At 40.2% G+C, this 27,942-nt stretch overlaps 1 protein-coding gene and 1 pseudogene across 9 annotated transcripts in view; both read right to left on the minus strand.

The window, feature by feature from the left end:
• MIOS (meiosis regulator for oocyte development) overlaps window positions 1-16,804 on the minus strand; it is a 35,156-nt gene extending 18,352 nt beyond the window's left edge. Inside the window, exons 1-5 of one of the 9 annotated variants that reach the window (XM_077856794.1) lie at window positions 16,656-16,804; window positions 15,521-15,665; window positions 9,369-10,710; window positions 8,920-9,018; window positions 1,564-1,818 (exon numbers count right to left, since the gene is read on the minus strand). In XM_077856794.1, coding sequence (XP_077712920.1) covers window positions 1,564-1,818; window positions 8,920-9,018; window positions 9,369-10,662 — 1,648 coding nt within the window. In that variant the 5' untranslated portion in view covers window positions 10,663-10,710; window positions 15,521-15,665; window positions 16,656-16,804. Of the gene's footprint in view, window positions 1-1,563; window positions 1,819-8,919; window positions 9,019-9,368; window positions 10,711-15,520; window positions 15,666-15,828; window positions 16,326-16,655 lie in introns of those variants that run through there. The other 8 variants (XM_077856796.1, XM_077856797.1, XM_077856800.1 and 5 more) reach the window with 8 other exon arrangements.
• A 4,617-nt stretch (window positions 16,805-21,421) lies between these two features.
• LOC144288857 (RNA-binding protein EWS pseudogene) lies at window positions 21,422-23,744 on the minus strand (annotated as a pseudogene).
• Between the last annotated feature and the right edge of the window lie 4,198 nt (window positions 23,745-27,942).

The following is a 27,942-nucleotide window of genomic DNA, read 5'->3' on the forward strand; positions in this document are numbered from 1 at the left end:
ATTCTGTTCCTGGGTCCTAATCATTTTCTTTCTTTTCCAAATAAAAGAGCATTTCCCATTTTATGGTATTAAATAGCCTTGTTCTTCATTTCTATAAACACTTTCCTCAAGTTGCTTTGTGCTTGCTTCCTCTGCCTACTCTATTAAATTGGATTTAAAGTCTTTTAAGATTAACAGCAACCACTACCATCACAACAGAGAAATATCTTCCTGAATCCTGCTCAAAACAATTTATTTCCAGGTAGAAGGAACATATAAATCTTTTCTTTAGTCCTTAAAAACTTATTAAAATCACTGGAAAGATACTTTTCCCCCTACTGATATATGGGTGTTTAAATCTAACACCAAATTTTCCACATATACATGACAGGGAAGTACCATGCTCCCAGTTCATATCAAAATCATAGTTAGAAATGGCTTTAAATATCAACTCTTTTTTTTCATCATTTTATCTTCTATTGTACTCTCAAATAAGGAAGATTTATGTTGGAGCAAAAGTGAAGGAAAGAGGCCAATCTGGGCAAAACATTAGATTTTCAACTTCTTATTGCAAGTAAATAATTACAATTAATTTCATGTTTTTCTCTATGGCACAACAGAACTGTAATGATTTCAATATCAAGTAAGAATTAAGCATTCTTATTATCAGAAATAATTTGCTAGGTGTATTAAACATCAATAGCTATATATATCTTAGTTATTCAAGTGAAATATCCCTGATAGTAAAAAAACTGAATTTCTGGATTGAGATTTATTTGCCTGAATATTCTCTTACAAAATATCAGAGTAAAAACTTTATCACATTTTGTATTTTCTTCCTTTAAAAAAAAATTAAATGGAAACTATGTTTATTTACTTATTTATTTTGGGGGGAAACTATGTTTAAATCACCAGCCTCAAGTAGAAGCATTTTTGCAGATCAAAGTGTAAGTTTTATAATAATCTACATTAGTCTAATAGTGTCATTCAGAGTTTCCTAAAAGTCAGCCAATAACCATCTAAAAGATGAAATAAAAACTCTCAAATGTTTGCCCTAAGAATGCTTGCAAAATGAAGTAGTCCTAATCTCCAAGAAAATACATTTTCAAAAATCTGTGAACTATGTTTAAAAGAAAATGCATTAAAAATGGATGCATTTGAATATTCACTATATTATTATTAAAATGGCAATTAAGGGATGCCTGGGTGGCTCAGCAGTTGAACTTCTGCCTTTAGCTCAGGGCATGATCCCGGGGTCTATGATGGAGTCCTAATCGGGCTCCTTGAGGGGAGCCTGCTTCTCCCTCTGCCTGTCTCTGCCTGTCTCTGCCTCTCTCATGAATAAATAAATAAAATCTTTTTTAAAAAATGGCCCTTAAGACACATTTTCTTCTTTACAGACATAAATCAAGGCATAAACAAAAGGAATGGGCTAATATTTACTTTCATAGATACAGTTCTGTACTAATTTGTCTTTCAAAAAATTTACAGAAAAATATTGACTAAATATTTGAAAGTTATCAGTATCTTTTCTTTAAAGAATTCTAAAAACTGCAATTATCTTAGAATATAATAACCTAGTACCTTTCTCTGAAGATGCCCCTTCATTCAGGATTTGGATTGCTCGTCGAATATCCAAGTTGAACAATGCCACAGCAGCAGCTCTCTCCCACTCCCCTTCTTGCACAAGAGAATTCAAAAATGGCCCTACATCTACATCTGTTCCTTTCTTTATCCACCCACAAAGCTGTAAAGCTAAGATTCTCTCTTCATTTAAATTCTGAATATCACTTTGCTTATCCAAACCGCTCCAATTATGTCTGCTGCTTTCCACCATTCCTAAAAAGAGAAGCATTTTTATATTAGTTGTTTTTTTATTATTTTTAAAAATATATTTAAAAAATAAGTCCATTTTACACAGAGATATTTCGACAGCATGCTTTGAATATTTGGCTACTTAACCACAAATTCGTGACACCATAAGTGTAAAATATGCCACAAACAAAACATACTTTACATGTTGTTAAATACAACAGTTCCTTGAGATACCAAAAAAGCTACTAGAACAATTAATGCTTGATGGGCTGAGTCACTGCTTCAGAGAAGCCTCCCTGACCACCTAATCTGAGTGCACCTGTTATTATCTAATGTGACTGTCTCCTATACTTCCTTCAGAACTAATGTAAGTTCTTATATTTTATTAATTTTCAGACCTATCTCTTCTCCTGCTAGAACATATGCTCCAAAAGGGGAGGCGTCTTGTTCTATTTGAAAGGTTATCTCCAGTGTTTAAGATTCAATAGATTCTCTCTCCTTCTCCATTTGCTACCTCTTTGTATGCATATATGCAAATATATGAAAAAATGAGATCATATATATAAAAGTACTTCAAAAGTTTAAATTAAATACTAAAGCTAAAATACAATGGGAATGATATGAAGTTTTCTTCTTCACAATATCAGAAGACTTTATATTCTCATTTTCTTTTCATAAGGAATTTAATTCTTCCAGCCTTAGATTTCAATCAAGGCAGATGATCATAATGGTACTAAATAAAACTAAAATAAAGATGAAAAAAAAAAAAAGATGAAATTTGACTTTTAATTGCAACTCAAATTCTTAAATGTTCTAGGACATTTTTTTTTAAGATTTTTTTTACATTTATTTATTCATGAGAGACACAGAGAGAGAGAGAGAGAGAGAGAGAGGCAGAAACACAGGAAGAGGGAGAAGCAGGCCACATGCAGGGAGCCCGACTTGGGACTCGATCCTGGGTCTCCAGATCAGGCCCTGGGCTGAAGGCAGCACTAAACCACTGAACCACTCGGGCTGCTCATTCTAGGACATTGTATCATCAAAACTGTCATTGTAGAATTACCTGTTATTTTTCAGAAAAAAACTGAATTATGAATTAGGCAGCAAGAATGTCCAACATTACTAACATCTTTTATTAGGAGTAACTTAGAGTAATTCTACATTTATCCACTTACATATAATACAGTTATTATACCTTTGTAAATAACTAGATCAATAATAAATAGGTTTTAAGAAATAATTCAACTTGTCTGTGGTAGGCAGAACTGTATAAAATGGTCTCCACGATTCTTGCCCCCTAATAACCACACCCTTGCATAATCCCCTCCCCCCTTGAGTACAGGTGAAATCTGACTTGCTTCTAAATAACATTAGTACAAGTGAAAGCATTTTGCAGACGTAATTAAGGTCGTTATTCCATTAACTGAGTTAATCAAAGGGAAATTAATATTGTGTGGGCCTGATGTAACCAGGTGATACCTTTAAAAGAATCCAGGAAATGAGAGAGACTCTCTAGCTGGACTGGAAGGAAAAGCTACTTTGTTGTAAGAAGGTTATGTGGTAAGGAAGCACCAGCAGCCTCTGGGAGCTCATGGCAGCCCCTTGTGACAGCCAGGAAGGATACTTCTGTCCTCTAACTCAAAGAACCAGTTCTGTCAACAACCATGTGAACTGAGATAAGTACTCCAACCACAAGAAGCCTAGCCAACATCTTTATTTTAGCCTTGTGAGACCCTGAGCAGAGGATTCAGTGAAGGCATGCCCAGACTCCACAGACCATGGAAATGGTAAGATAATAAATGCATAATATAAAAATTAATATACTGTCCAAAGTTGACTTTTAACTACACTCATCTGATCAAGGCATTAAAGAAATGAGCACAAGCAAAATTGAGAAAATATTAAAAACTGAACCAGGGGATGCCTGGGTAACTCAGAGGATTAAATGTCCAGCTCTTGATTTTGGCTCAGGTCATGTTCTCAGTGCATGGAGCACTGCATTGGGCTCCACTCTCAGCATGGAGTCCACTTGAGATTCTCTCTCTCCCTCTGCCTCTCCCTCCCCATTGTGTGCGTGCACTCTCTAAATAAATAAAATCTTAAAAAAAAAACAACTGAATCAGTTATTTACAAAGCAAACATATACATATATAAATAATGCAAAACACATTATTAAAGTTCATTTAGTCTAAATACATGCACAGAGTAAAATCAGTATATAGCCAAAGTCTGAACTTGCTAAACCTAATTCACACTTTTAAATAGCTTGTTTCATTATATGATGTTAGGCTGTGGCAAAAGCCTACAATATTATTCATGTTAGGACATATTTTAAGCTATATATCACTGCTTTATGTAAAAGTTTCAAGATGAATTATTTGTAAAATTCTGGAAATTTAGAAAACAGTTTAATAATTACACTTTAAATTACTTATTTTTAATTGTACCGTTGAAACCATCGCTGTTTAGGTCAAGGGGTCAGGAGGAGACTTCTGAAAAGTTCTCTTCCCTTAAGACAACCACCTGCCCATTGGAAAAAAAGGAAGCATGCTACTCTATTTGCAACCATGAGGAAAGTTATTCAAGACAAAATCACTTTTAGCTTATGAAAGTGAAATTTTAAGAACTATTAGAAAATAACAAATGATTAATTTAAAACAGGTATATTAGGGGCACCTGGGTGGCTCAGTGGCTGAGTGTCTGCCTTTGGCTCAGGTCGTGATCCCTGGGGCCTGGGACTGAGTCCCGCATCAGGCTTCCAGCAGGGAGCCGGCTTCTCCCTTTGCCCATGTCTCTGCCTGTCTATGTGTCTCTTAGGAATAAATAAATGTCTCTCATGAATAAATAAATAAAATCTCAAAAATAAAATAAAACATGCATATTAAAAATTTAAACACATTACTTTTCTGCGTAAAAAACTTAAATTTAGAGAGAATGGAGTTATTACATTTCAAGTAGAACAAGCTGTAGATATACATAAGGTATGTGCTTTCATAGCTCCCCTATAAATTTTGGATTCAAGTTGAAGACATTAAATGGTAAAAATAACAATTTTCAATAGCTGAACAAAAAGCCTTTTTCAAACTTTCTCACAGCTTAATAATATTCCAGTTTTCTTAGAGTTTTTATTTATAGAAACTGTGTCATGGAATAAAGATCAATACATAGGACTCCAAAGAGTTTTATACTAGGAGGTAGAAAAATACCCTTTAAGTCAAATGTGGTTATTATGTCTGTAATGCCCAGAGGCCTTCCTATCGCTTGATAACTATGTGACAGGTTAATTAGGGTTATCAAATAAGCAATATGATAATATTGTACACTTCTAAATGTACTGTCATTTTTAACATGTACATGTTAAATTCATGTACATGAATTTAAAATTTATATCTGAAAAAGATTAAAATCTATTTATGCTTGTTATGTAATATTAAAGTGACAAAACTATATCCCCTAAATTTGAGATTGTGCTATATATAGATAATAGAATTGACATTTTATTGACAAGTGTGAGAAACCAGTTTAGACATTCAAAAACATTTTTTAAAAACTGGTTTCAAATACTACACCAAGTAATCAGACACTATGCTACCTGTAGATATTAATTTGTTGCATTTTTACATCTATATAACAAAGCAGTAAAATTATCCAGTGTTTATAAGAACATTTTGTTGTTAAAAACACTTCCTTATTTATTCTATTCATTAAAGTAATTCTGAATGACAAGTTCTCTAGAACAGAATTTACCCCTTAAGTCTAAAAATATTGGAAGGCTGACCAACGTTTATTATACAATTTTCTGCCATCCTAAAACAAAAGAACTATAATTATTAACATCATGAACACTTCTCCACAAGACTGTACAAGATATTCCAACGTTTATTATACAATTTTCTGCCATCCTAAAACAAAAGAACTATAATTATTAACATCATGAACACTTCTCCACAAGACTGTACAAGATATTCCCTTAGAGCATGCATTCTCATCCTGGTTGACTTTCACACTTAGCCCACCCAATAAACTAGTCTCTGTTCCTTTGCTGCTTTATCTCCAGTGGTTCACACCTCCAAGATTTCACCCACTCCTTTCACAGACCTACTACAAATTGTTCCTCTTTCAAAAGAACTACTTTCTTACTACAACTTCATATAGCCTTCCAGAAATCTCACTTCTAAATTTTTCAACCTCACAATCTCTTGGCCCCCCATATTTTTACTTATCAGTCTTCTGTCATTTTCCTCCCAAAGCTCAACAAATGAATCATTCTCTTGCCAGTGTCCCAATTCTCTCCCCCCACTGTCCTTTATCTTCTGGTAAAATAACATTGCCACACAATCCTCCCTTGTTTCTCAAGACCACTCTGGCTCCTCTTCTCAGTGTCTTCTCTCTACAACCTCCCTGCTCCTTCTCAATAAGCAAACCTACTACATTGAGAAAAGAGGAGCCATCGGGGGAAACTCCTCAGTCTCTAGTCACTGAACCTTATCAAACATGTATACCTTTCCCCTTTCCCTCTGGACGGTATGGACAAAGTGTACAGCCTCCTAGCTAACACTAGTCTTTTCACCTGTGCTCCAGATCCGATTCTCTTCTATTTCTAGGATTTTTGCTCTTCACTTCCTTTTCTCTGCATCTTCAACCTCTTTGTGTGGGCTTCCTCACATCAGCATTTAAACTTACTTAAATCAATCCCATGTTAAAAACAAAAACAAAGCAACAAAAAAACCCTACTATGCCTCCAGATTCACTTGCTGCTTTTACTATAAACCTTTTCTCTTCCTTTAGTCAAATTTCCTGGAAGAATTATTTAATATGGATGACTTTACTTCTTCAACCTACTCTAAACTTCTTGCCTACTGCACATCTTTACCCAGCTATCACAAATTCAACTTTCTCCAAAACAAGCTTTTTTTTTCTTCTCAAATGAACTCTTCCTCTGTTAATCCTATGTAATTAATTGGTACCAGTAGTAACCCAGTTTCGTAAGCTATATATATATGTGTACTTTCACTTTACCTTCCATTACCTTTATTCAATCATTAAGTTGTCACACTTTAATCCACATTTATTTAGCTCCTCTACCAGTAACCTTGGTAGGAACACCCTCATTGTCTTGCCTAATTATTATAGCTTTTTTTTTTTTTTTTTAAGATTTATTCATTTGAGAGAGAGAGAGACTACAAGCAGGAAGAAACGGCAAAGAAAGAAGGAGAACCAAAGAGCCTGATGTGGGGCTCGATCCAAGGACCTTGAGATCACCATCCAAGCCGAAGGCAGATGCTTAACTGACTGGGCCACCCAGGTGCCCCTAACTACTGTGGGCATAAGGTCCCTGTTTGATTCTCTCCAATTCATTCCACACATAGCTACACCTATAAGAGACAAATCTAATTCTGCCAATACTCTTTAAAATATTTCCGTGGTTTCTCTTTGTTACAGGATAAATCTCCCTAAATTCTCAGGATTTCTAAGTCCTGAGTTACCCCATTGCTTACCTTTCTAGTCTCCATTCTTTCCTCATTTCCTCTCTCACACAGTTCCACCAATACTGAAATGTGCTATGCTCCCTCTCCTTTGGGTTAATTGCATATGTTGCTTCCCTATTTGGACCATGCTTGTCTTTGCTTTTACCTTCTCAAGGGAACCCTCTCAAATCTTACACCCAGATTAGGATTCTTCTATACATAATTGTTTGTTATTCCTCATGGTAAATAGCCTAGTTATCTGTCCATACTCTGAAATAGTATTAGAATGTAAACTTCCCAAGAACATGGGTAATATCCACATTCAGTCTCTATGAGGGAAGAGGCTTAAGTTATATCTTATTATTCCAAGGACAATTCTTAGCACATAATAAGCAAATAATAAATATTTGCTCAATGAATAAATTTACCTCATATTATAAGAATTAAATAAAGTAACATGGGGAAAGTAACTAGCATGATATCCAATTAATAGTAAGCATTCAATACATATTATTTGTCACTATCATTAAAATTGCACTGTGAGCTCTAATAAACCTGTGTATTGGATTACTGTGAGCAAGATGGCTCAATGTGTTGACTTACTATGTGCTGAATCATAAGATATACAATTAGAGAAAAAAGTATGGCCAGATAAAAAAACTGAATTCCACATGTGCCATCTTTGACAGTTATTTCTTTTACTGTTTACTTTGGGGCTATAGAAACAAAAATATCTAAACCGAAACAAAAAGCTGAAAGTCTAGCAATGAGGAAATCATTCCAATGTAGTTTTTTAATCTGGGTAAAGACCATCCTTGACTCAAGACTTTCAGTTTCTATTGCACCAGAAATATATATACAGATATTCTACTTTTCCTCTTGCTTTTCTTCAGAGGCAGTTTGTAGGTTTTCCCCTAAAATATATCAAAATACAACAAAAACAATAATAAGCCTCAGAATAACTGAGAATGTAATGTGGCCTGAATCCTAGGTTGGGGAAAGGATTATAGTATAATGCACAATTCTATTTAAAAAAAAAAAAAATGAATAAGAACAACTGTTCAGTGAAAAACTTAGTTTAGCTCTTCTATCATCTTTATTCTTAAATAGTTGATCAATTTTAATCCTACATTAACTCATACATTCATTTAATCATCAAGGACTCTCTCAAGTAAGGCTCCTATAGGTAAGGTCATACTTCATGACGTAGTTACCCAGACCTTGCCATCAAATAGCTAAGTCAAAGTGTTTGGGCAAGACAATAAAAAGAGATCTCCTTCAATTATATGTCTTTTCATTTAGCTTTTATAAAAAGCAAAATGCTGTGATAAAATCCAAACTAACCACCAGGATCCTATAACTCATCTAATGGAAGACTTCTCAAAGTGGGTCTTCAAAAAAATAACATTGAATAAGTGAATAGATTTAGAAAGACAGTATACTTCAAAGAACCAAGATATTACCCCCTCCCAAAAAAGAATTAAGGATATAAATTATGCATTTAGAACAACAATTCACTAAAATATCTAACCAGGAACCCCAAAAAAACCAACAAATATTTATGTACACTATTCTGAAGTAGCTAACTGATGGGGATAATGGGTGAAAAATAAGACTACAAAATTATATTTCAGAAAATAAAATAGAATTTTCTTACCTAAAGACGATTTTACAATTGATTTAATTCCTGCATAAACCAATGATCCTTTGTTTCCTGGAGACTTCTGATCCATATCTTCTGTATACTGCTTCATAAGTATTTAAATGCATAGGAAATACTAATGACGATGTATAATAATATATTTCAAAGCTAAACTTACTCTGATTTGGAGCCAATTCATAATAGGTGTCAGCGAAAGTTGGTTCTACTTTATTGTAAAGATATATTTTTCAAAAAAAAAATATTTTTTTCTTCCTTCTATACAATCTGTAAAGCAGTATTTCAAGTTCAACAGTTTTAAATAATTTTACTTTGTAATTTTGGCATTATGTAACTTGCATGTGCATATAAAACATTCAGAATAAAATTTACAGACTGACCTTTCAGCAAACTTTAAGAACATTTCTACCTGATTCATCTCATGAAATTCATAATGAAAAGGATATAGTGCAGGGTATACCAGAGTGACTTGAGCTGTGGGTCTTCATTTCCAGCTAAAATATGGTTTCTCCACACTTGTTCTGTATCAAGTCCGTACCTGGACAAAGCCCGAAGGCGCATCTTCGTTGCTATATCTTTTTCTAAAGAATTATCATTTTCTTCTTCTGCACATTCATACAAATGACGACCACAAGCCCACATTAAAGATGTAATTGGGCTCCAGGCAAGAGATATCCTTTCAAAAACAGTGAAGTCAGACATTGTTCGGTTGGGAGTTAAAACTATCATTCGATTTTGACTTGTTGGATGCCAAGCAAAAGAAGCAATGTAATTGTCACAAGGTTGCACACTTCTTTCAATTATTGTGGGTTCAGTTTCATCTCCAATGGGAGTGGGTGTGTGTTGCATATCATATAATCTAATAATGTTACTATCCCTTGTCAAAGTGGCAAGCAGACCAGTCCTAGTTGGACACCATGCTACTTTTGTTAAGGGCTTTGGTTGCTCAGTTAAAGTCAAAACTGGCTTCTCAAATTTCCTTAGATCCCATATTGCAACCTGACCTTCATAGAAGGAAGCAACACGATCATGGAAGTAGGGGTCTACTGTCACTCCCTGAACAGCTTTTGTATTTACAAACATCTTTTGGCTTGTATTCCGAAGATCAAATATGGCTAGGTTACGATGCATACCAGCAAGGAGAAGTTTCTGGTCTCGTGGAAGCCAACAAAGAGAGAGACAAGCATCATTCTGTCCTAATTCATAAAGAGGTTTTGTTACTAATAATGTTGTTTCAGTTTCACCTGCTGAAAGTCTCACTTTCTCCATAGGTACTATATCAGGAGTATATTTGCTGCAAATATCCCAAATCAGCACTGAAAAATCAGCTCTGTGTTTATCTAGCCCAGCAGCAAGCCAGTTACTATCCAACGGATTCCATGCAAGGGTATTACATTGCCGTGCATGTTTTGGAACAAATTCTTTTCCTATCAAATCTTTGAACTTTGAGTTATGATCTTGACCAAGACTTGTAAGTACAACTCGACCATTTGCTTGTCCAACTGCTAGGAGACATTCAGGATCATAATTGAGATACCAGGCAACACATTTCATATATGGTGTATCTGAATTTATTGATAATAATGTAGCTGCAGAGTCTTCAGATAAACGTAAAGATCCAGCTTTGAGTTCTGAATTCACAGTAGATTCCACATGATAAAGGCTCAGTTCAGAGTCACATACAACAAATCTATCAACTTGGTGTGGTGCCCACAATATATCAGGTTTTGTACCGCTCATGTTTATTGATATGCTCAAAGAGTCCAGTTAGGTCCATTCACTGAAAATCTGTTTAAAATGAAAAGTTTTAAAATTTTAACAAAATAGAATTCTAAGATGAATAAACTATTGGAAAGTCAGGAAATTCTCTATATGAGTACTGTATTTCTCAATATATTTCTTCTAATTGCTATAATTAATGACCATAATTTATTGATTAAAAAGGGAAAAAGACCTTCCCCCAATCAGATGAGGTATAAGATTCTGAGAACTACATTTTAGCCTTATTTCCCACGATAATTTTTTTAATTGCATGTTACTAGTAATTTCATTAATCTCAGAGTCAATATTAACTTCAGTATGGTGAGCAAATTAATAAGCATCATCTCTTTGAAGGCGGTAAAACTTTAAAGGGTTATGAATCATGTTAAGCAATAGTTTACAGCAGCACTATTCAATAGAACTTTCTGCAGTGATAGAAATGTTCTCCAGCTGTACTGCCAAAAGGGCAGCTATTAGCCACATGTGGCTAACCCAGCACAAGAAATGTCACTAGTACAAATTTTAAATCTTACTTTTCATTAATTTTTAATATATAAATAACCACATGTGGCCACCATAATGGACAGTGAAGATTTAAAGTACAATGCCACTATTAAGACAGAGGTCTCTAGGGATCCCTGGGTGGCTCAGCAGTTTAGCGCCTGCCTTTGGCCCAGGGCATGATCCTGGAGTCCTGGATTTGAGTCCTACATCAGGCTCCCTACATGGCGCCTGCTTCTCCCTCTGCCTGAGTCTCTGCCTCTCTCTCTCTCTGTGTCTCTCATGAATAAATAAATAAAATCTTAAAAAAATAAAAAATAAAAACAGAGGTCTCTACCTCAAGTATCAACAATAAGAAGCAGCCCTATAGGGCAGAATAAACAGTAGCATGTATTGAGCCAAGTTAACTTCTATCCCTAGCTCTGACATATATTAGCTATATACCACAGAAAGGCCTTTGTCATTAGGAGTCCTTTTATTTTCTCATCTACATAACAAGAGTTGGTTTAGATTAGTGTTTCCTAAACTTCATCATGTACCACCTATTTTTATTTAATCTTTTTATTTAAAGTGACTATTTTTAAAATCATAAAATTGATATTAACCTCATTATGAAGTCCATGAATCACAGTATGGTATGTTAAAAATATTTTTTCTAACACACATTAAATTAAATGTGTAACTATTAAAATACTTGATATGCTAACTATATTGGAATTTTTAAAAAATGCTTGTTTTACCTAAAATCATTCTGTTTATGATCAGTGGACATACTGCATTTGGGAAACTGAATTAAGTGATCATTAAAGGCTCTAAAGTTTTTGACTCTATAAACTTTAATATTGACATATGATTTTGAAAAGATAATAGCCACTGAAGCACAAACTAAATACAGCTATGTTAAAGATGGTATTTTAGAGGAGCCGAGTGGTTCAGTGAGTTAAAGTGACCGTCTCCGTTTCGGCTCAGGGCATGATTTCGTGGGTCTTGAGACTGAGCTCCACTTTGGGGCTCCACGTTCAGTAGGGGGAGTCTGCTTGAAGATTCCTTCCCTCTGCCCCTCAACATACTCACACATGCAGGCACACACACACACTCTCTCTAATACATACGCCTTAAAAAAAAAGAGAAAAGAAAAAATGGTATTTTAAAAACAAAAGCTACTTAACAAACACTTAAATATCTGTTTCTAACCAGTTCTGGCTAGAGGTTATAGTCTGGATTAAAAAAGGACAAAGACCTTTAGTATCTTCATGGCAACTGGAATCTATCTGTACAGCCATGGGTTTTTTTGTTTTAATTTTATTTATTTGAGAGAGAAAGAGAATGGGGAGAGGAAAGGCAGAGGGAGAAGTAGACTCCCAGCTGAGGAGGGAACCCGATGTGGGACTCCATCCCAGGACCCAGGATTATGACCCAAGCTGAAGGCAGACACTTAACAGACTGAGCCACCGAGGTGCCCCTCTGTACAACAATGCTTCAGTTCTAAAAAGGTGAAGTTATGGTCCATTCATCCCCTGATCCCCGGTATCAGATGTAGAGCCAGGCACAGCCTCCTAATATAGATACACTAAATAAACTCAGCTCAAACATACTTGCTTTATCTTCTAATCTTGTGAAACTTTCAGTAAAGAATTATCAATCTAGAATTCAATACACTCATACAATTTAGATGACTGGGAAAAACCTCTAAGAATTTTTATACTGGTTTATTTCCTTCCTTGAGAGTTCTGAAGCTCAAGATCAGTCATCTCAAGTATATTTTTTTTTACTAGATCCTCAACTTCTTCATTACTTTGCCACTTTAGGTATGCCTTCCCCAAGCCTACACCAACCCAATTATTTACTCTTTATTCCTCCACAAAGGCTGCAAAGTCTCACATCTCTGATGACTGATTCCACAAGAAATTAAGGTATACAACACATTTGACTTATGGTGTTAATTTAGCAATTCTTTTACTCATGTGTATACTTAGGCCTTTATGAAATTCATCTTTATGTAGTATCACAGGGACCTTTCTAAAATGCAAGCTTAGTTTATACAATCCCTACTTAAAATCCTCTAATGCTTTCCAAATGCTCTTTGGAATAGAATTCCAAATCTTCAATATAACCTATAAAATCCTAAATGCTTTGGTCTCTACTTACTGCTTTGGCATCAAGTCACACATTTTCCTACTTGCTGTGTTTTAGCCACACACTCCTTCTTTTCAGTTCCTCGAATGTAATCCACCCCCCTTTGCCTCCCATCACTACTACTTTGCAAATGCTGTTCTCTCTGGTTGGAGCATTCTTCCCTCCCTTCTTGGCCAAGTTAACACATGCCAAACATCCTCCATCCCCTCCCTGGTCAGGTTACTTAACTAGTACTCTCGGCGAAAAGTTTTCCTTCCCTTTAAATCATCCTGTCTCTCTTACTAAATTATAAGTGCCACAAGAGCAAGAAAAGTACCTTTTGCTCTCCGTTTATACCTCTGATACCCACCCCAGGGCTAGGCCCTTAGTAGATATTTAAGAATTATTTGTTAAATGCTCCAGCTGACATTTCTCACACTGCTATATCCAACTTTTACCAATCTCCTCATGCTTCCACCCATCATCCTTTCAACTAAAGACTGGCTCCAGTCAAGAGCAAAGTGTCCACTGTCATAACTGGTTCCAATGATGGGCAAGAGCCCACAGTGAGCTACTCTAAGAGAGGATCACTCTAATACCTGTCTTTCATTTATTCTGTCAATATTTATTGGGCATAGTATATGTGCTAGAAACTGTTCTAAATTTTCAGAACATGGTAATGAACAGAAACATAAGTTCCCTGGTTCCTATGGACTAAATTGTGTCCTTCCAAAATTGTTCACTCCCAATCCCCAGTGTGACAGTATTAGAGAAAGACCCTTTAAGGAGGTAATTAGAATTAAATGAGGTCGTAAGGGTAGAGTGCTAAACTGATAGAACTGGTGCCCTTAGAAGAGGAAGAGACAACTGAGCTCCCTCCCCACCATGTGAGGACAGTGAGAAGGCAGCCTTCTATAAGCCAAGGCAAGAACTCTCACCACCACCAGACCACATTGGCACGCTGATTTTGGACTTCCAACCTGTGAGAACTGTGAAAAAAATAAATTTCTGTTGTTTAAGCCACCTACTCTACGGTCTTTTATTATGGCAGCCCAAGAAGAGTAATAAACTGGTCTAATAAAGCCTGCATTCCAATGCTGAAGTTATGTCCAATCTTAAAAAGAATTTAAAAATTTAGGAATAAGAAGGAAGAGGCACTTCATGCAATAGTAGCTAAAACAACAAAAAGAAGAACAGATACTGACAAGTAAGGGTTCACACACGTCTTCACAGACAACAGAGGAAACCTCTTAAATGGAAGTATCTGGCCTATCTTATCAAAAGATAAATGCTGAAATAATCACACTTTCAATAGAAGCCTCCCTCTCATAATTTATATTCTTTACATGGATAATCTATAAGAAAACTTGGTGGCACATGTAAAAATCCACTTTAAAAAAATAAAGTGTTATTATAGTTTAAAAAGTCTTTGATTTGCATGACTCTCAATGGAGGACTATAAGCATTTCTTCTGATGTAATTATGCATGTACAATGTCTATATTACCAGCCACAAAATCTGATTATAGTAATTCATACAGAATCACAAAACTGGAGGGAGATTGGTAAAACCTCTCAATTCACATAGGAGTAAAGTGAAGACCAGATGTCTTAGTTCTTCTTGTCCAATATCTCCCAACTCCCATCCTAAATTACAGCAAAAGAAAAAACCAACTACATCACTTGCAAGATGCACTGCAAAATGAAAATACAGAGCCCCCTTATTAAAAAATTATTAAGAATTTCAAAGTAGTGACGACACAGCAATAAACTGTGCCAAGCCCTTTTAAATGATGGGCCTTATGTGACTGCATGGGCTGTACAACCCAAAGCTGGCCCTGAATAGAGAAGTATGTCCCTAAACGCCCTTTTAAGAAATGTGTTTCTTTACAATCCAACACACAGTATAGATGGATCTTGGCTCCTGAACACAGATGAATATGGAATATGGTGAAGAGCAAAGAAAACTGAACCTGGGGAGGGAAGACTTCCAACCACTCACCGGCTAGACTCTAACAAGTCCGTGGATACACCAAGACTATGAAGACATAGAACCCACCCTATTGCCATCTCACAAAGTCGTGACAAACTGAGCTCTTCCCATCACACAGCTGTATCACTAGCAGCCCTGGAAGTTAATGTTTTCAAATGGTGGAAATGTTGAACCGTGGAAGGCGAGGGGGTGAAATCTGCAATAATTACAGCATAATTTACATCCTCACCTTCGAGTTTAACAAGTGTTCACTTCCCATCAATGGTTTCTGAGCAAAGGAAAGCCGTGCTGACTCTGTATTCTTCACCAGAATATAACAGCACTGTCTGACAGAAATACAGTGTTAGCCATGATTTAAGTTTCTAGCAGCCACACTGAAAAAGAGATGAAAATTAAACAATATATTTCATTCAACTCAACATATAAAAAAAAAAAAATACCCCTTTTCCACATATAGCCAATATAAAAAAAGTCATTGAGAATTTTTTTTTCCTTTGGTGCCAAGTCTGGTAGGTTCAATGTGCATTTTGCACTTACAGTAGGGCTCAACCCCGCGTCTCTACTGGGCAGCGAAGATCCAGAATACTAAGTGTGCAAGGTGTCCGACTACCCCTTCACATCCTTCTGTCGTTGTCTTCTACCTTTCTTACCATGACACTAACGAAAGTTAGCAAGCAGCTCAAAGACATTTTCAGCCTCTCGATCTTAGGGCGATGCACTGCATAAATTTCCCTTCGGAATTTGTTGAAATTTGTAAAAACTTCAAAATCTGTAAAACGCAGTCATTTGCTAAGCAACTTAGCAATGCTCACGGCACTCACTCGTCAAAGACTTTATTCATTCTCTCATGGAATTTTCCTTTACCCGTACAGGCAGAAAAGACAGCGAGTTAACCGCGTGACAGGCCCTTTAGGAAGGATCCGACCGAGCGCGGGGAGAGCACGGCTCCCTGCTACCCCCGCCGCCTCAGGACCTGAGGCCCCGCCCGCGCTCCACACACCCGGCCGAGCTCCCGTCCCACGCCTGACGCGGCTCCGCACCAACTCGCCGCCCGAGCGGCTGCGCCGCGCACCCCGCGCCCCCGCCGAGGTCCGCCCGCGCCCGGGCGCCGCCGGCAGCTCCGCGGCTCCCTACTAGGCCCAGCCCGCCGCCCGCCGCCCGCCGCCCGCCGCCGTCAGCCCTCAGCGCGGAACGCGACGCCCCGCGCCCCGGCTTCCAGGAGGCCCTCGGGGGCCGTCCCCGCCCGGGCCTTCCGACTGGGCTTGCCCGGGCCCCTCGCGGCGGCCGCAGCGCTCGCCGACCCACGCCCGGGGCCTCCGCCTCAGGAGCGCCGAGTCGCCACCCGAGAGCCGCAACGCACAGACCTGAGGAGGCAGCGCGGCCGCCGCACGGCCACTTCCGGCCTGGTCGCCGCCCCTCCCGCCGTGGGAGTCCGCACGCGGGCAAGATGGCGGCCGCGGCGGCGCGACCGGCGACCCGGGCGACCTGGGCGACCTGGGCCCGCGGCCGGGACCCGCGACCCCACCGCGGCGCGCCTCGGCCTTGGAAGGGGAGTCCCCCCGCTCGTGAGCCCCGCCCCTCGGCCGCCCGGGAGTAGCCACGCCCCGGGGGCGGGGCCACTGCTCAGGAGGCCCCGCCCTCCGCCCCAGCGCCCGCGCCCCTGCAGCCTGCGGGACGGTCCCCAGGGCACGGCCTCTCGGAGACGCGTTATCTCAAGTCCTCCAGACACTTCAGCTCGTTTGATCACTTCCAATTTCCGTTGACAATTTATTGCAGGCCGTCGACGGAGAAAGAAAATCCAGGGAATGTGTGGTTCGCCATTTATTCTTGCATTTACTCATTCTACAAACACGTCTTGAGTACCCAGCACATTGCTGGAGTGTTGGGGACACTAGATTGAACTAAAAATGACTGCGGTCCCGGCAGAAAACAGTGATGCCGTATTAGGGGCTGACACGGTGCTCCGTGGGAGGGGCGCCCCCTAGTGTCGGGGTGTCAGGAACGCTACCTTGTGGACCCCCAGGCCACCCAGGAAGGATGAATGTGGGATTCACTGGGAAAGGGAACCGTGGAGGAGGCTGGAAGAGAAGAGCCTTCTAGAGCAGAGGAAGAGCAAGTGCAGGCTGAGAAGGGACGGCATCTCAATGGGGAAAACAGTGAAGTATGGGTGGATGAGCAGAGGAAGAGGGAGGAGATCAAGAAGCTGTACCAGAAAGGCATTTGGAAACGAAGTTAGTACGTTTGGGTGGACTTTTTCCTAAAGGCCATGGTGCAGTCATTGAAGGTTTTAAACTAGGCAAGTGGTGTGATCAGTTTTTCAGGGAGAAAAGGGAAGGACGGGGTCTGTATCCCAGTGAGAGATAATGGTAATCCAAACTACCTGTGGGATGGAGAGTAGGGATGGAGAGAAGTGTGTAGGGAATATTTAGAAGATGGAATGAACAGAGCTTAATGATTGGCTTAAGACGGTGAAGGAGAAAAAGGATTCTAGGTTTTTGGTTCCCATTCCTGCCTTCGGAGAAGTGGAGGCTGAAGAAAGGGCTGTACAGCTGCAGGGAGATACCATAGGATGCATCACTTCAAGCACTCTCTTGCCCATCTTCTCAATGGTTCAGGCCCTGGTCCCAAATTTCCAGATCAATAAAAGTCTCTTCCTTATCCGCTCCTACCACAGACCTAGTCTACCCTCAGGAGATGACATTGCTTCCTACTTCAAAAAAAATTAAAGCTATTAGGTAGGAATTCCCCACAGCCTCCTATTACTTCTCTTTCCCGTCCCCAACATCATCATTCACTCCCATTCTTACCTTCTTCTACTTGACACAAAGTAAGAGGAGAGACTGCATAGGTTTCTCCTCTTCCGGGACCTTGCACCATCAGTTTTCTCCTTTTCTATGTGTCTTAAGCCTCTCCATTTCTACTGCTTCTTTGCCTTCAGCATATGTTCAAATCAGACTCATTTTTGTCCTCACAGGAGAAGGCCATATTGGCTCTCTCCAATCCTACATCCTTGTGTTTTCCCTTGAATTTATTCTTCTTGGGCCTTCATGCCACCCCCAAAACTGCCCTTTACTTGCCTATAGTTGTCTTCCCCTGCTAGAATACATGCTCCACACCCCAGGATTCATTCCATTGCACCTCCACCCCCAGATGTCAGCAAGGCGCTTGGTGAGCCAATTAGAGAGGACAGTTCCTTGAAAGGCCTCCGTTTCAGCTAGGAGTGACTAACTTCTCATCTTAAAAGAGAAGCTGCTTGACGTCTACTTCCTCTTTCCCCTTCCAGCTGTCTGGGATATGGCAAAAAGAAACATGGTATAGAAATGGAGACCATGTATTATGGGAAACAAAACTGCCCCACTAGTCTAAATCCCAGTCTAATTCAGAAAGCTGAGCTACCTCCTCCCTTGGATCAACCATAGACTTCTGCACCATTACACAAGAGAAAACAAACTGTGTTCTTTTAAAAATTACTGTTTGTGGGATCCCTGGGTGGCGCAGTGGTTTGGCGCCTGCCTTTGGCCCGGGGCGCGATCCTGGAGACCCGGGATCGAATCCCACATCGGGCTCCCAGCATGGAGCCTGCTTCTCCCTCTGCCTGTGTCTCTGCCTCTCTGCCTCTCTCTTTGTGACTATCATGAATAAATAAATAAAATCTTTAAAAAAAAAATTACTGTTTGTTTGGACTTGTTAGGGCACTTTGGCCTATTCTCTAATACACAGGAACTCTGCCTTTTTATTCTCTGCTTAATCTCCAGAACCTAAAAAGTACATAGAACAGGTATGTACTCAATAAAAATTTGTTGGATAAATCCTGAAACAATATCTTGCTCTATGCTCTCCTCCAGCTGATATATTTTTCTTTCCTTCCTTTCCCATATAAGCTTTGGTGAAAGTGTATTCTTCTCATGCTGCTACCAATACCTTGCACTCTAGAATCCCTAGAAAGGTAAGTGACACTTCTCCCATTCTACTTGGAAATCCATTCCCCTTCTCTACTAAATGGTGTTCCTTGTTAGTAAACCTGGATTCCTTAGGAGAGAAGCTCCTTGCCATCCATTTCCTTGTGAGTAGTGAACTTGTAGTATAGAACTTTGGATTTCCTGTAGCTCCTGCTGCATGGTATGTATTCAAAAATAGCTACTTAGTGGGAAAGTGCATTGTACTTTGTAGAAGATTAAACTGTGTCAGAGAATTTGGCAGGCTGCCCTGAGGATACACTAGTTGTCTTTATCAAATAGGGATTTTGTGATGGATGCCAGAGTTGCTATAGTTTGGTCTTATGGGTTTTTTGTTTTGTTTTCTTTTTTTAATTTAAACTTTTGTGTCCTTAACAAGATATTGTTCTTTCTAAGCTTCACTTGTATTGTGGCAATCCAGGATAAAATTTGTGTTGTGTGTGTGTGTGTGTGTGTGTGTGTGTATGTGTGTGTGTGGTTTTTAAACCAATAAAGGACAACAGTGGAAAAACTGCTCATTTCCTTATTTACTGCTGCTCTTTAGCAGCAGCAGTTCAGTTACTATTGGGATATTCTGTGGAGTCTGTGACTGGCTAATTTGAACTCCTTTTATTTCTACATGCACAAAATAAGTCTGTACCAGAGAGCAAGTTTTGTTTTTAGGCATCAAAGGGAAAATAGGGCCCTGGAAATATGTGACATGGCTTAGGTAATCTTTTTACAAAAGTTGTGGATGGGAAAATCTGAGATATCTTAAAATAGTGGTCTTCAAAAAGTATTCAAGCATACTCCCAAATCAGTTTGGTCAATCAATATTCTTATTCATATATTTTGGAGGAGTACATCTAACATTGTCATAATAAATTTACATAGTTCCAAGGATATGATTTTGAATACTTTTAAAATACTTAAATGGTAAATAAAACTGTTGCATCACACTTAAAATGTAGTTCATGAAATTTAAATACTTTAGTGAGAGTTTCTTACAATCATTCATTTAAAATTTTTATGACCAAGCTATTCTTTTAATTGTAGGAAATTTTATATTATTCTATTTTTCTTCTTGATCTTGTATTTCCATTTTACTTTCTACCAGAATTACTTATTTGTTTGATAATCAACAATTATATAGCCTTTACTACGTGACAGATGCTTTATGACATAAGCTCACTTAACACTGTCTCGCTCAGGTTGGGTGTCCTGGAGACATATTTTAAGATGGAGATTAGGACATAGATATTTATAAAGGAGTGTTGGGATCAAGACCTGTGGAAGGAAGGAGGAAGGTGCAGGACTAGGCAGAGGGAGAAGCAGAGCTGTGTAATTCAGTACCAACAAAGACCTCAGCCAATCCATGAGAAACTCTGAAACTGGATTGGCTGTCCAGAGTTATCCTGAGTTGGGACAAGGACCCAGGACTTTATACTACCCCACGGAAGTAGACATGTTTTTGATACGACCTGTCCCTCAAAGGACAAGTGGCTGTGAGTGAGGCAGTTTCCTCTATCAAGGCAATCTCCCAAGATGTCTGACAGCTGAAGACCATCTGCTGACAACTTTCCCAGCAGCTGAAAGACTAAGTTATTCATTACTGAAAGGAGACATCCAGGAGGTGCACCGTGGACTTCACCACATCCTCACAATTTTATGAGGATGATACTGTTATTTTCCCCTTTTACAAATGAGAGAACTGAGGCACAGAAATGTTAAATAAATTGCCCAAGATCTCTCCCTCCCCCCCCCCCTCTTTTTTTTTTTAAGCAAGGGAATGAGGGGAGAGGGGGGAAGCAAAAGGGAGAATCTTCAGCAGGCTCCACTTCGGAGCCTGATCCAACTCAATATCCCAAACCTAGATCATGACCTAAGCCGAAATGGAGTCAGATATTTAGCTGCTTAACTGACTGAGCTACCCAGTCCCCCCCGCACCCCCCAGGATATCTCTTAAGTGGTGGAGTGAGGTTAGGGACCTAGACAATATGGCCCCAGCATTGTGCTTCTAACCATCAAATGGAATAGCCACTTGATGCAGTTCTAAGTGTTATTAAAATAATTTTTTTAATAAACATTTGGAATTTTATTTAAAAAAAAATCACAACCATGAACATTGTTACAGTTAGAGGCCCTCTTAGTTCTCCACAATGATACTGAGCATGCTCACAAGGGTTCTCATCGTTTAGTCTTTAAACAACCATCTTTAAAAGAAGGAAAAAAAAACTCGGCACACTACCATTTAACTTGTTTTAATGTTTCTTCACAAATGGTGAAAAATACTAAAGTACAGACAAGGAATAATCATAATGTTGTGGCCAACATTATAAATATGGAATTATAAATTTAAAACATTTTCTGGTTTAAAAAATAAATCTGGTAGTCAAGACAGCTCTGTGGGGTCTCTGCGTCTAGTAGGGCCGGTCTCTGCGCTCCTGATGGTGCTCGCCTTTATCCATTTTTCTAGGTCCTCCACGCCCGCCTCTTCTTCCTCCCACCTGTTCCATCAAAGGTCCAGGGGGCCCACCAGGACCGCCTCCTCTTCCTCCGCCAAAGCCACCTGGGGCCATGCCCCGGCCACCACGGAAGCCCCCTCTGTCTCCACCGCGGCCACCTCTGAACATCCCACCGGGACCACCGCGGTCCATGAGGCCACCTCTTCCTCCCCGCAGGCCACCAGGGCCGCCTCTGCCACGGTCACCGCCCGGGGGCGGGAAGGGAGGTGGAAGGAAGCCTTTAGGCTTCGGGGCCTTACACTGGTTGCATTCTGTTCTCTAGGAGAAGTTCTGGTTTCCACACCCCGGATTGGAGCAATGCCAGTCCCCAGCTCGGTGCTGGACGTTTCCTCCTCTGGATGGGTTCCCTTGGGAACCCCGGAGTCCTCTTGGGGGAAAGCCACCTCTGTCTCCTCCACGGCCTCCCATGCGACCCATGGGGCCCCCAGGACCTCCTGGGCCCCCTGGACCTCCACGGAGTGGCGGTGGCATCCCTCTGCCCTCATGGGGAGACATACCACCCCGCATGCTGTTCATCGGAGGTTTCTTCCGAGCAAGAGAAACCTTAAGTTTGCTTCCTTGAAAATCTTTCCCATCAAACCACTCCACATCAGCCTTGGCAGTTGGTGGGTCTTCATAGGATACTGTAGCATCACCTTTGGGCTTTCCTGTTTCCTTGTCCAAGTAGGTATGGATCATGGGTTGTCCGGTTCTCTTGTTCATTTTAACAATTCCACACTGCTTAAAGAAGTCTGCCAGATCATCTGGAGTCACATTGTCATTTAAGCCTTGCACATAAATTGCACTGTTGTCAGTCTTCATCTGGATCTACAGGTGGGCCTAGATCAAGATCTGGTCCTTCATCCATGGGTCCACCAGGCTTATTGAAGCTACCTCGCTCTCCAGCGCTGCCCATTCCACCCCGTGTTCCTCCCTGCCCATCTCTGCTCATTCCTCCACGATCTAATCCCCCTCTTCCCCTGCCCCGGTTATCAGGGCCACTCATGCTCTGGTTCTCTCCTGGTCCGGAAAAATCCTCCAGACTCCTGCCCATAAACACCCATGCTACTGGGGTGGTCCTGTAGGAATGAACTCTGCTGCCTGTAGCTGCTGCTCTGTTGGCTATATTGACTTGGAGCCTAGCTGTAGGATCCAGTTTGGGGGGGATAACTAGTGGGTGGCTGCTGCCCATAGCTGCTTTGTTGACCATAGCTACTCTGCTGTCCATCGCTGCTCGGCTGCCCATAGGTGTTCCGCTGAGAGTAACTGCTCTGATCATAACTAGTTGGCTGTGTAGAGAAGCAGCTGGTAGGAGGATAAGATGGTGGTGCTGTGACTGGCTGCATGGGGCAGCTCCCAGGTACCTGGGGATAACTGTAGTTACTCTGTCCATATCCTAGGCTGGGCTGGTTGTAACCCCCTGTGCTAGATTGAGGTTGACTAGTCTCAGCGGGTTTGTTACCATCCTGTGGTCTTGCAGGTGCAGTGGCTGCTGGCTTCTTCCCATAGGCTGGGTAAGCAGGCTGAGTGCCATATGCAGACTGAGCTGCATAGGAGGCCTGGGTGGTAGTGACCATAGCAGTGGTGGTATCATAAGCACCAGTGCCGTACCCCTGGACAGGCTGACTCTATGCCTTGGGGGCAGTTGGAGTAGTATAACCAGTGGAAGGCTGTCCATAAGAGGTTGCATAGGCGGCCTGCCCATAGGTTGCAGTGGTCTGAGCCTGGGTATAGCTGACATCAGTGGGCTGTCCATAGGTTCCATAACTCTGCTGCCCATACGCCTGGGTGGTCTGTGCATATCCTTGAGTTGGTTGGGCGGTGTATGCACTGTAGCCCTGCTGGGCTGCAGCTTGGCTGTAGGTACTGTAATCCATAGACATCATTTTCTCTCCTTCCCTCTCGTTCTCTCAACGTCGGTCTCCTAAAATAATCTTTTAAAATAGGGCAGCCCGGGTGGCTCAGCGGTTTAGCACCGCCTTCAGCCCAGGGCATGATCCTGGAGACTAGGGATCAAGTCCCACATCAGGCTCCCTGCATGGAGCCTGCTTCTCCCTCTGCCTGTGTCTCTGCCTCTCTCTGTGTCTCTCATGAATAAATAAATAAAATATTTAAAAAATAATAATAATCTTTTAAAACAGAAGTGGTCAAACTTTTTTGTAAAAGGTCAGATAGTAAATATTTTCAGCCTTTTAAATTACACTGGCTCCATCACAACTACACCATTTTGCCATCGCAGTGCAAAAGCAGCCGTAGATAGAACATAAACAAAGGGATGTGGCTATGTTACAGGAAACTTTATTTATAGAAACAGGTGGCAGGTTGGATTAGTTTGCTAAACTCTGTTTTAGAAAAGCATTTAAAGATGCCAGAAACACTCATGGTTTATTGTTATAGGAAGAAAATAGTACCAAATAGAGTACACATAATTCTAACCTTATTTTTTAAAGGCTGGAAGGAATAATGGCAACATTTTGTTAGTAGATTCTCTGTGTGGTAGGTTTAAAAGTGGTCATCATTATCTTCATTATACTTTTCTACGTTTTCTAAAATAAAAATGTAAATTTTTTAATGAGAAAAAAATAATGAATATCATTTTAAAGAGCATAGTGGAGGAATCAGGATGCTAAATTCCATAGTGATAGATAACATCATAATCCTGTACCTATGGAGTTAGGGCAGAAATAATAAGGTTTAAGCAGCATACTAAATGTTTTAGTAACTGGAGCCATTCTAGGATGTTAACTGCAACACGAGTGATGCTAACATTTCCTGCTTTGCTCATTGCTTCTTCACAGGCTTTCTGTTTCATTTGTGGGTAACTTCATGTTATGGAATTAATGTGTGTGCCCCCCCAAAATCGATATGTCAAAATCCTAATACCCTATGTCATGATATTAGGAGATGGGGCCTTCATGAGATAAGGCTCTGCCCTCATGAATAGGAATAATGCCCTTATAAAAGGGACCCCAGAGAACTCTTGCAACCCTTTCCTGGCATATGTGGACATAATGAAGTCACCACTCTGAAATCCAGAAGAGAGTCCTCATCAGAACCTGGTATCCTGATCTCAGACTTCCAGCCTCCAGAACTATGAGGAATAAATGTCTGTTGTTTACAAGCCATGCAATCTATGGTAATTTGTTATAGCAGCCCAAACTGACAGAGAAACTTTGTTCATCCCTTCTGATAAGCACTGAAGCACTAAAACAGCAGCCATCAAAATACTATCAGATCAGCACTGTTAATCCTAGTGAAATGCAGGCTATCTTGCTGCCTGGTCTCTTTGTCTCCTTGGATGGGATTTGAGTAAATCACGTTTGAGCTTTTGAAACAGATGATGTGGCTAAATTCTGCTAATCTTTCTGCTCCCATAGCCATTGCCCTAGTTTTGGTCTTAATTACTGCTCACCCAGACAGTAGTCTCCCTACTGACCTCTGATTCCCCTGTTCCTACCTTTTCATCTCCCCCATGTAGCTAGATTGATCTTCATGAGCACATCTCAAGTGACTCTCTTAGGTAGACCTCTTCATTGGTTCATGTTCCCTACAGACCAGCATCCAAATTCCTTAGTCTGCAGTTAAGATGTCAATTCTTTAAGTCTTAACAGTCAATGAGAAAGAAAATTTGTATTTTCAATGGATCAAAATAATTTTAGAATCACCTAAGCCAGACAAAGCCCAAAGCAATTGGAAAGGCAGACTTCTCTTGGTAGTAAGATAAGGAAAAGATTCCCAGAACTGTCACTGAAAGTTAGACAAATCTCTAACTATGAAGGTGATGCATTCAGAATCAGGATTATTTTGAGCAAAAGATCAGGTCACAGAAAAACCAAAGCATATCTTATTGGACTGATCAATAATTTGGAATGTTTCTGAAGTAATGTATAATGTGTGACTATAAAACCCTCAAACGGGGATGCCTGGGTGGCTCAGCGGTTGCAAGTCTGCCTTTAGCACAGGGCATGATCCTGGGGTCCAGGATTGAGTCCTGCATCAGGCTCCTTGCGGGGAGCCTGCTTCTCTCTCTGCCTGTATCTCTGCCTCTCTCTCTCTGCCTGTACCTCTGTTTCTGTCTCTGTCTCTCTCTCTCTCTCATGAATAAATAGATAAAATCTTTTTTAAAAATAAAATAAAATAAAATAAATAAAACCTTCAAATGGATAATGGATTTGAATCTCATGTTCTAAATCATGGACCATCAGCAGCTTATTTGAGAAGCTAACCCTGATTTTCTTTTTTTTTTTTTTTAATTTTTATTTATTTATGATAGTCACAGAGAGAGAGAGAGGGACAGAGACACAGGCAGAGGGAGAAGCAGGCTCCATGCACCGGGAGCCCGACGTGGGATTCGATCCCGGGTCTCCAGGATTGCGCCCTGGGCCAAAGGCAGGCGCCAAACCGCTGCGCCACCCATAACCCTGATTTTCTTAGTAAGTATAATTGCAACCCCAGGAAAAAACTCAAGAGGTAAGAAATCAGAAGTATAAAGAGAATCAGAATTAGAATCAGGATAGAAATGATGAGGAAACAAATTTACTTCCTAAGGTCTAACCCTTTTGAAACTTCTATATCAATCAATTTTAGAATTGCACAGTGGAGTGTATTTTGTCTTCTTCTGAAAAACATTTAAAAGAATCTGATACTCTAAACTAGGAAAAAAGTATTCAGTTTGCAACAATGTTTATGAGTTTGAGGAAATCTAGCTTATTGAATTAATATATTTTTAATGTATTGTATAAATGAGGTAAAGTGGCTATTAATGATTTAAAGATTAGTAAGTTACATAAATAGTGAATATTCCTCTTCATATAACATGCATAAAAGCTTTTAGGATATTAAAAAAAAAGTTATCAACATGATGTTGTCCCCCTTCTGGCCCAATATATTTTTCCCACTTGTTCCCTTTACCCATACTAGCTCTAGCTCTACTGAATTGTTCCTAATTACTTTTACATAGCACTTTTCTTCTATCATGCCTGGTAGAGTAGGCAGTTAGATGTACATAAGCAGGAGGAGAGAATGGAGGATAACAGATGGACAATTGCTAGGGACCATTCAGTCTCCATCCAAGAAACTATCCCATCTCCCTTAGGTCAATCTCTTTTGCTTTGCTTTTTAGCACAGACTGATAAGCAGAAGATACGGGCTACAGGGATTTCCCCAACTTTGAAGCATGTGCTCTTTTTTTTTTAATTTTTTTTAAATTTCTATTTATTTATGATAGTCACACACACACACAGAGAGAGAGAGAGAGGCAGAGACACAGGCAGAGGGAGAAGCAGGCTCCATGCACCGGGAGCCCAACGCGGGATTCAATCCTGGGTCTCCAGGTTCGCGTCCTGGGCCAAAGGCAGGCGCCGAACCACTGCGCCACCCAGGGATCCCTGAAGCATGTGCTCTTAAAAAAGATCTTGTCTGTCCACTACTAACCTTGAGGCTATTATAACATCATTATAATGCCACTTGCACTGAGGTTTGGCCCCCCAACCCATGAGTTGTACTTAGTCACTCATGGGAAGAGGACTAACACAAACTTGCCCAAAAGTTTAGAGGGGAGGAAACCAAGACAGATCCAAGGATGGAGTGATAATAGCAAGATGGATGGGGGAGAGGGAGGAGACCAAATAAAACCCCATAAAAGAATACAGTGAGAAACTCAGCACACTGCTACCCATCCTTGGGTCAGCCTGCTTCTCTGACTCTGAAGTGTACTTTCACTTTGCTAAATGAAAAACTTTTGCTACTTTACCATTCTTCTGGGTTTCTTGACTGAATTCTTTCCTTTGAGAAGACAAAACTGAGGAATTCTACAACCACCTCCCAGTAACATGACTTGTTCCAATTTTTTCCTGGAATGCCTTTCTCTAAGAATTAGAAAAATTAAATTCTTTTAACTATTTTTTTAAGATTTTATTTATTTATGAGAGACAGAGAGAGAGAGGCAGAGACACAGGCAGAGGGAGAAGCAGGCTCCATGCAGGGACCCCACCATGGGACTCGATCCCAGGCCTCCAGTATCAGGCCCTGGGCTGAAGGTGGTGTTAAACCACTGAGCCACCCGGGCTGCCCAAGAAAAATTAAATTCTATTCATCCCTCAGGATGTATTATTCAGTTCCTCTTTAATACCGCCCATAGCTGGAAGTAATGTCTGCCTTTCTAAGCTACTTGGCACCTTGTCTTCTATGCCTCTATCAGACTCTTTGTCTCT

This window comes from Canis aureus, chromosome 18 (assembly GCF_053574225.1).
Source record: "Canis aureus isolate CA01 chromosome 18, VMU_Caureus_v.1.0, whole genome shotgun sequence".
Lineage (NCBI taxonomy): Eukaryota > Metazoa > Chordata > Mammalia > Carnivora > Canidae > Canis > Canis aureus.